We start from the raw sequence: 8,937 nt of genomic DNA on the forward strand, positions 1-8,937 counted from the left end.
CCTGCTGAACCCCTGTGGGTCTGAGTGGGCTCCTGGCTTGGCCCCTTGAACCCCACATCCCCTTTTCTTCCCAGGAAGAGGAGTCCGGCCAGTTTTCATTTCCAGGAAGAAACAAGAGGCCCACTGGGCTCAGGGCCTCTGGAGACCTCGGGCGTTTTGGTTGCAGAATTCCTCGAGCGTCTGCAGCCTGAGCTGTGGGCCGGGGGCAGCTGGACATTTGCACGTCGGCTTTCCTGGCCTTGGCCAGGTGGCCTGTCCTCCCAGTGCCTCATTTTACCTGCACCCGTTTCATCCTCATGACAAGCATGGCAGCGGGCCTCATCATGTAGACGAAACGAGGGGCGGAGAGGGTTGGTGGTGCCTCTGAGGGGGCCAGAGCCAGAGCCACCCCAGGAGGTCTGGCCCAAGGTCAGAGCTCTCGACGTGTGCCCGGCGGGAAGCCCAGAAACCACCACCTGATGGGGTAGCAAAGTGTTTCTGTAAAGGCTCAGATGGTGAGCACGTGGCCAGGCTTGCGGAGCCCTGGTTACTCGACAGGCTGGACTGTCCACCAGAGCACGTCTGGCACTTCAAGCACGGCGCCCCAGGCCGGGACGGGCGAGTCCTGAGGAGGTGGGCGCCCGCGGGGTGGCCTTGCCCACCTGGCTGGGTTCAGGTGGGGTCAGGCGCTCCCCTCCCTGGTCCCTGGTTCCTCATTCTTCCCAACATGAGGCCTGTGTGCCCATCACCTGAGGGACTCGATAAGAAGGTAGGTCAAGGGGCCTCACCCCTATCCCACTGAGCTGGGCAGGACCTGGGAACCTGCATTTTTGGAACATCCCTGCTGGTCCCCAGGCAGGGGTCATCTGCTGGGGCCTCAGCTGGAAGAGACACCCAGTCCTCAGGGTTGGGGACTATAGCCTCCAAATCCATGAGAGCTGTTGTGTTTGGAAACAGCCTCATGCAAGGTTCACTTTAGTGAAGTTGGTGATTGTGAAGGAGACCTGCTCAAAGATAAACACGAGGGTCTCCGTGAAATGCCTCTGGACAATTCGGGGAGGGCAGGCAGCCACTGGGGGCTTGGAGGAGGCTCAGTTGCTTGCTGTCAGTGGGGGAGCAGGTGTGCAGAGCATGAGGCCGTGTGGTACCGTAAAGTTCGCACACCCAGAAAAGATCTGGGGACTTCCCTGGTGGTGCAGTGGTTAAGAATCCACCTGCCAATGCAGGGGACGTGGGTTCGAGCCCTGGTCCGGGAAGATCCCACATGCCACGGAGCAACTAAGCCCGTGCGCCACAACTACTGAGCCTGCGCTCTAGAGCCCGTGAGCCACAACTACTGAGCCGGTGTGCCACAACTACTGAGCCTGCGCTCTAGAGCCCGTGAGCCACAACAACAGCCCACGTGCTGCAACTACTGAAGCTCGTGCGCCTAGAGCCCGTGCTCTGCAATAAGAGGAACCACCGCAGTGAGAAGCCCACGCACCGCAACAAAGAGTAGCCCCCGCTCGCCTCAACTAGAGAAAGCCTGCGCGCAGCAACGAAGACTCAATGCAGCCAAAAATAAATAAATTTATAAAAAGAAAAGAAAAGATCCGGAAGGATATTCAGCACAGTGAGTGGCGGATGCTAACAGTTTATCTGCAATGAAGATGAAACGCTTGAGTGAGAGACGAACGTGTGGGGAAGCGGCACCGTCACCACGGGTGGACACGTCACCGGGGGTGGACACTCGCGCCCCTGCTGCTGGCCTGGCGCACCCAGCCCCCGCGTGCTCTGCCCAGTGTGCCACCTTCTGTCATTCCCCCCATCCCCCGCCCCGTCTGCCTCTTTGACACTCAGTCTCACTTTCTCTCCAGCTGCTCAGAATCTCCCTCAGGTTTCTCTCTGTCTCTCCATCCCTCAGTGTCTCTCTGTCTGTCAGTCTCCCTGTCTCCCTCTCTGTCTCTCTGTCTCCCCCGCCCCAAGAACCACAGGAGAATTTCCGGCTTTGGCGCGGGAAGACCGGGCACACACGGCGGCTTTATTTGCGGGGCAGGTGCTAGGGCAGCAGCGGGGCCCGGACGAGGCCCCCCGAGGGTGGTGGGGAGCCCATGAGACGGCGGAGCCAGGCCGTGTACTGGGAGACCCGGGTGTAGACGCCAAAGTGGCCGGCGGCTGCGCAGCCCTCGCCCCAGCTGACGACACCCGTCAGGTACCAGGTGCCCTGGAAGTGGGTGGCGTGCGGGCCCCCGCTGTCCCCCTTGCAGGCGTCCTTGCTGCCGTCCGTGTAGCCGGCGCAGAACATGTTGTCAGTGACGACGGGGCCGCCGGGCCTCCGGCGCGATAGCTGCCGGCAGTCCTGGGTCAGGAGCCGGGGCACGTGCACGGCCATGAGCCGGAGAGCCGTGGCGCCGCGCTCTAGGAGCTGGCCCCAGCCGCTGACGGCTGAGAAGCGCACGAAGGCCAGCGTCCGCTCCGCGAAGGCCCGCTCGGGCAGGCAGAGGGGCGCCACGTGGTCGCCGAGGGCCACGGGCCGCGCCAGGCGCAGCAGGGCCAGGTCGTGGTCCGTCTTGCCCCGGACGTACTTGTCGGGAATGATGACCTGAGCCACCTGCCTCTCCTGCTCGTCACCTTCGTCCTGGCTGAGGTCGTGCTCGCCTGCGGCGGGGGCGGGGGCGGACCGTCCACTCACTCCCCGCCTCGCCTCCCGGGCCAGTGTCTCCTGTCAGGAGGGGCCCTGCGTCCCCCGCCCCCGGTGGGCGAGCAGCCTCCTGAGGCTGCCGGGGGATCAGCGTGGGTGTGAGCCGGGGCGGATATGGCCACGAGGTGCTGGAGGCAGGTGAGGGGGTCGGGCAGGCAGCCGTGGCTGGGTGAGGAGAGGGTGCCCCATTCCCCTGGTTCTTCCAGACGGGGCCTGGCCCTCCTGGGGTCCTCGTCGTCCCCTAAACCCACCGGGCAGCGCAGCCTTGGGTGGGGCACCCCTTCGGGGACCTTGGCGGGAGCAGCGTCACCCCAGGGCCGCATCTGGGTGGCAAAGAGGCTGAGGGGGGTGGCCACAGTGGCGCTGTGGGTATGGGGTCTGCCCAGACGCTGCCACTTCTCTTTGTGGGGAAGGTCACTGGTCGTGGAAGCCCCAAATCTTAGCCCCGCGATTGTCATTCAAGGATCGTCTCCCGGCAGAAGGAGGCGCCATGCAACCTACCCAGCACCACTGTCAGGTTCCTCCAGCTTCTGAGTCTGTCGAAACAGTGGGCTGCGGAGATCACCCAGACGGTGTCGAGCAGGGAGCCCCCGCACAGCAGCGCCCCATTCAGCTTCAGCATGGCCTGACAAGGGCACGGCAGGTGCTGGAAGCTCGCGTTCCCGTCGTGGCTGCCTGGGGGGCTCCCCTTTCCCGTGCACCCCGGATGGGGGCTCCCCTTTCCCGTGCACCCCGGATGGGGGCTGCTCCCCTTTCCCGTGCACCCCGGATGGGGGCTGCTCCCCTTTCCCGTGCACCCCGGATGGGGGCTGCTTTACAGGCCGCTTCCATCCAGCTAAGGGAGTGGAAAACGTGGACGCTGGCCAGACGGTGGGCACGCCGGGGCTGGACTCCTCTGTGCATGCCCGGGATCGTCACCCAAGTTCGACCCAGTGCTCCTGGAGCCTTACCTGCCAGGGGCACTCCCCTTTGGGGCAGACGTGACCACCCACGATTCGGCCTTGGGGGTTGCTGTCGTTTCTTTTTTCCAGAACAGGCATTTTTCCGCACGGATATTCAACTGTGTAAAACAAATCCAGCGAGACGTGGGGATGTGTGGGGTGCTGGTGAGAAAGGCCAGGGGCCCTGCAGACGGGCGGCTGCGCCTCTGGTCCTGCCCGGGGCTGCGGCAGGCCCTTGCGGGAGCTGCCGGGGAAGCAGATGGCCCAGGGTCCTGGAGACTGGGTCCCGCGCATTTTCCAAGGGGGGAAGACGTGCAGCTTGAAGTCACTAAAGGTGTAAAGGATAAGCTGTGTAAGGTGACCGGCATCTCAGACAATCGGGCTGCTCTTCTGACGCGGCTCTAAGTTTTCCTTCCTGCTCCAGGAAAGCCCCAGGCCAGAAAAGAAAGCCTTTAGAGGCGGCAGCTGAGTTTCAGGCTTCCTAGACAAGGCTGGGTCCATCCACCTCTGGAGAGACGCAGGGCGGGGGGTGGGGTCAGCTTTGGGGGCTGCAGCCCCGTCGCCTTTAGGCTGGTTTGGAGACGTTTTCCATTTTCCCATAAGTGCTTGCCATTGAAGAGACTTGGAATCCAGAACCGTGCCTCCGTCAGTACAGACACTGGGTGTGACTGGGTGTGGTGCTGCGCGGGGAGCGGGGGTGGGCAGCGAGCGCCGCCTTCTGCACCGCCCCCCCCCCCCCCCGGCTCCGGGGCTACGCCCCGCCCACCGTGGCCCCTCCCTGCTCTGGGGGCGGGGCGGCCGCCTCCACCCCAGCTTCCCCTCTGCCGCGACGCGCAGAGCGCGCCGGCAGTGCCTGGTAGATGCTCAGTGATACTATGCTTCCCCCCACCCCATCTTGTAGCCAACGAGGGGACGTGTATCAGGACAATGAAACCACCAGCCCTAGACCTGGTCCCCGAGGACCTGTTACCTGTGGCCGTGCAGGACACCCCGTCCGCCTGGAGCGCGTAGCCCTCGTGGCACCAGCAGGTGCGCCCAGCCTCCGCGTCATCCCTGCAGTACTGCTCACAGCCACCGTTGTCATTCGGGCAGATCAGCTGGCTCTTCTTGTCTGAGGGCAGAGGGCATGGCCAACAGGGGGCCCCGGTCAGGGCAAGCAGGCCTGGGCCAGGGGCTGTGTTCTGCACGAAGGTGGCACCCAGCTTCCGGCTCCAGGGACAGCCTGGCACCAGCCCACTCCGCAGACTGACCCAGAAGAGCACGACCTGGAGTTTGGGGCAGGGTCCCACGTCTGAGCAGCTTTGCCAGTGGGGATGCGGGGCTGGCACGCTGTGGCCTCCACAACGTCATCCCTCCCAGGCTGGGGAAAGCAGAGGCCCCTGGGGACGGTGGACGAGTCCGACTCAATCGGAGGCCTGCCCGCGAGCAGTCAGAGCCAGGAGGCTGGTCTGCAGCCAGGGCCTGGTGCCCCGGGGAAATGCCCGGGCTGGTCGCTGGCCCAACCTGCCTCTGAAAAAGGGAGCTTTGTTGTGGACACGTGCTTGGCTTGCTCTGCAAGTCCAGGGCCTGTCCTGGAGGTGAATTCACACCAGGACCGCTGAGCACCCAAACCCCAGGTGGCCGGCGGGGACCCTCCTCCCTGGCCGCTCCCCTCCCTCTTTGACCGTGGTCCTTTGAGACGAGCTAGGTGGCATCAGAATGTCCACAGGTGGGGAGGGATCTCAGGAAGTGACTGCCCCCCTCTGATGAAGTCGTCCACTTTAATTTGATCTGCCTGATAAGTGTGTTGTTTTCCTGGGGGCCTGGGGCCACCTGGCATCAGTGTGACCTCTGGAAGGGCTGGACACGGGGTCAGCCACATCCTTGTGCCTGAGCCGCAGGGGGACCTCAGGACACCGGGGCTTGTGGGCGCGTCCCTGGCGGGTGAGTCTCTGTAAGTTCTGCCTCACATGGTCTCGGAGAACAGAACACCATCCACAGGGCTCCCGGGAAGAAGCCGCTGGGAGCTCACACCTGGCCCCTCGGCTGTTTGAACCCATATCCTTTCCGTGTGATAACTGTAACCGTGCCTGTGTCGGCCTTCAGAGCACGCTGACCTAGCAGATGACTGACGCTGAGGGTGGTCTGGGGAGCCCTGAGCTGTGTGATACTGTAATACTGGGCCTACCCTTGTAACAGCAAGTAGGGAAGGCCGAGCTTCCCCAACCACCTTGCCATGGGGATGTGTGGAGCTGACGGAGATGCAGTGATTCCCCGGGCCCCTCCGGGTGCGTCAGAATTTCCCAGTGCCGGGAGCCCAGAAGGGGACAGGGCATCACAAGTGGAAGAATTAGCACCTGAGAACCCCAGATCCGAGACTCTCAGGTTGAGGCCCTTCCAGGTCACGGAGGCCAACCTCCCCCCAGGCCGTGCTCAGCAGCCCCCCCGGGGGCCCCGGGCGTCCTCACCCGTCTCACAGTTCCGGCCCTCGAAGCCATCCAGGCAGAAGCAGAGGTAGGACTGCAGCTGGTCCTCGCAGGAGCCCCCGTTCTGACAGGGCCTGGAGGCGCACTGGTCCCCGTCTGAGGGCAAGTCAGAGTTAGGATGCCGAGAGAGGGGCTGGTGGGTAGATCACGTCAGCCGGGCACGTACTCACCGTTGTAAGAAATCCAGAACTGATTCTGAGGGAGCAAAGAGGAAGGTGCGTGACGCAGGCGTGCGCCAGAGGCAGTGCGTATGGCCCCGCGGAAGGAGCTGGCGGGCTGGGGGGCTTCTGACCTGGCCCTCGTGATGGGCTCTGAAAGCCAGACTTTCTCCTCTGGAGACGAGGTGGGTGCATCCAGGGGAAGCGAGTTTTTTCCTAATATCCACCCGCCATTGCTAAGGCCACCAGAGGTCACAGGTTTCCTCTCCCAAGTCAGGATCCCCAGGCTTTAGCTGTGCCACATCCGAGCTGTGAACGCGGACAAGACACCCCCGCTCCCTGAGCCCCCAGTTCCTCCTCGGATGCTGCATCGACTGTCCAGTCACCCGCTGAGCGGGACAAGGTGGGAAAGGGACGCACGGGCGCTTTGCCGACCGCAGAGGCCCCGTCAGTAAAAGGGATTCCCGCGGAATCTTTTGGCCAATGAAGTAAAACTCGCAGGGTTGTCGTGAGAATCAAAGCAGGCTTCACAACCACGGGGTGGCCGCCGCACGCCGGCTGGCCCCAGGCGAGCTCACCGTCCTCTCCTCGCTCTGGAAGATCTCCCGGGCCTCCTCGAAGGAGCAGAACTCCTCCCTGCACTCGCGCTCCAGGGATCCAGGCCACAGTTCCTCCAGCAACCAGTTGGCGCGCCGGGGCCTGTGCAGGACACTGTGGGCTTGCTCCTGGGAGACAAAGACTGGAGGGCGGGCCGTGAGACGCTGGACGCCCGGGGGGGCCCACAGCCTCCCGTTCCCTCACCCCGCCCTCCACAGGAAGTGTTCCCACCATCCCTTCCGCTAGGTAATGGGAGTCAGAGGGCTCCTGTCCACAGGCCTGGCTGAGTTTGCAATGGGAGCACTGCACAAGCTTTATGTGCCGGAGGAAGGCAACGTGCTCAGTGAGTCATCGCAACACGTTCACGCCCTTGACCTGGTCCCTTCGCTTCTAGGAGTTTATCCCAAGGAAATGCTCTGAGACCTGCAGAGCCCCAGCCATCAGGAAAGCTGGAGACAAATAATCTGAAGCATAAACGATGGTGCCCCATGATGCTTAAGAAGGTGCGATATTAAGTGAAAGAAGACAAGCAGGAAGGACCACGGCGGCACCAGCTCTGCCTCTCGGACCCCAGAGTCTGGCCGTGGGATCTGAGGGACGACGTGAGCCGGACTTTACGGGACAGTGTCGGTGCCCGGTTCCCACCTCGGCCGCCCCTCGGGGCTGGAGAGTCACGATGACAGCTCACAGAGCCGTCCCCGTGTTACCGGCTCAGGCCTCCCAGCGTCTGCGAGGACGGGATGCAGGGGTCACAGGCATGGTGGCAGATCATCACGGTCTGGCATCCCCACACCGTCCCTCGCACCAGCCCCCCACCGAGAGGCCGAGAGAGCAGAGTGAGAGAGGCACCCCTGAGCCCCAGATCCTGTGCCAGGGGGTGGGTGGGGGTGTTGGTGGCAGGCGGGGGGCGCCCACTGTGGCCGGGGGACGCCACGGCTCCCAAAAGTCTGGAAAATCATTCCCCAAAGCCTTTCCTCCAAGTGCTGGGCGAGGCCCTGGGCACCGTTTGCCTTTCGGAAGGAGAGCAGATCAGAGCAGAGCTGCCAGCAAACGGGAGCGCCCAGCACATGGGCCGGCTTTGGGGGTCGGCTGCCCTTCCGCTGGGTGAATGGGGAAACCTCCCTCGCGTACCTGCCACCAGGGACCCCCGCAGGCCCAGCAGAAGGCAGAGGAGGGCCAGCCCCCGGAGCCGAGGAGCCATGGCGAGGCCCTGGGTCGCTTCGTCTGTTGACTTTCCAGGTGGGGAGGCGGGCAAAGTTCTCCAAGAGCCCGAGAGGGTGGGGGAGGGAGGCCTCGCCTCCCAAGCACACGGGCGTGCAGTCCCCCGCCCAGTGTCTGCTGACCGGACAGACGGGCCGGCTCAGGGCACGGGCCTGGGGAGTCAGGCTCCTTGTCCGAGAGGAGACTCGGGCGTCGAGATGCGTGTCCGGTGGCGTGCGCAGCTCAAATGCGGCTCAGAAGCCTGCAGCCCGAGGACCTAGGACGGCAAGCTGGGAAACAGAACTAAAGTGCGGGTGGAGAGCCGTCCCCGCAGTGATGGTACTGGTAAAGGGGAGCAGGTTTGGGGTGTGAATGTGAATATCTTGTCACAGGGGAGGCCTGGTTTCTCAGCCGAAGGGCCCCTCTGGGAGCGCGAGGGGGAGGGGCGCGCGCCCCCCGCGGAGCCCCTGCCCCCGTCTCAGCCCTGGGGCGCCCGGGTCTTGTCCCTCATGCCCTCCTGGGCCCAGGCCACCAGCTGGGGTGACCAGCTATCCTGGCCGCCAGGCACGAAAGGGTTTCTCAGGACGCTGGACTTTCCAGACTTAACTGGTACTGTCCTGGGCCCGTTGGGCTGGCGGTCACCCTGCAAGCCTCACTCAGGCGTCCAGCCTCCTCTAGAAGTAGCCTCCTCTCCATAAACGGGTGGAGGCTGGGGACACCAGCTCTGCGCATTTATCTTCAGAGGGGGAGCAGGGAGACCCAGCTGTTCCAGGCGGGTCCCGCGCTACTCCGTCCCCAGATGGAAGGCAGTCCTTAGAGGACAACATTTTACTTATCACCTCTGGAATTTCTATTTGTCACTGTCAACAATTGTTTAGGAATTCAGTGATACAGGAATTTATTTGTGAAGGGGGGGT

The 8,937-nt window shown here is 63.5% G+C and overlaps 1 protein-coding gene across 1 annotated transcript; it reads right to left on the bottom strand.

Moving 5' to 3' along the window:
- Positions 1-1,965: 1,965 nt before the first annotated feature.
- On the bottom strand, positions 1,966-8,021 carry F7 (coagulation factor VII). The gene is made up of 8 exons (XM_029210590.1): positions 7,952-8,021; positions 6,802-6,962; positions 6,236-6,260; positions 6,048-6,161; positions 4,571-4,711; positions 3,610-3,719; positions 3,161-3,284; positions 1,966-2,616 (listed from the first exon to the last, which is right to left on the bottom strand). Exons 1-8 carry the CDS (start codon positions 8,019-8,021, stop codon positions 2,018-2,020), a joined length of 1,344 nt encoding a protein of 447 aa, XP_029066423.1. The 3' UTR covers positions 1,966-2,017.
- Positions 8,022-8,937: the final 916 nt, after the last annotated feature.

This window comes from Monodon monoceros, unplaced genomic scaffold (assembly GCF_005190385.1).
Source record: "Monodon monoceros isolate NGI ecotype Baffin Bay Population unplaced genomic scaffold, NGI_Narwhal_1 Super_Scaffold_8, whole genome shotgun sequence".
In the NCBI taxonomy this organism is placed as follows: domain Eukaryota; kingdom Metazoa; phylum Chordata; class Mammalia; order Artiodactyla; family Monodontidae; genus Monodon; species Monodon monoceros.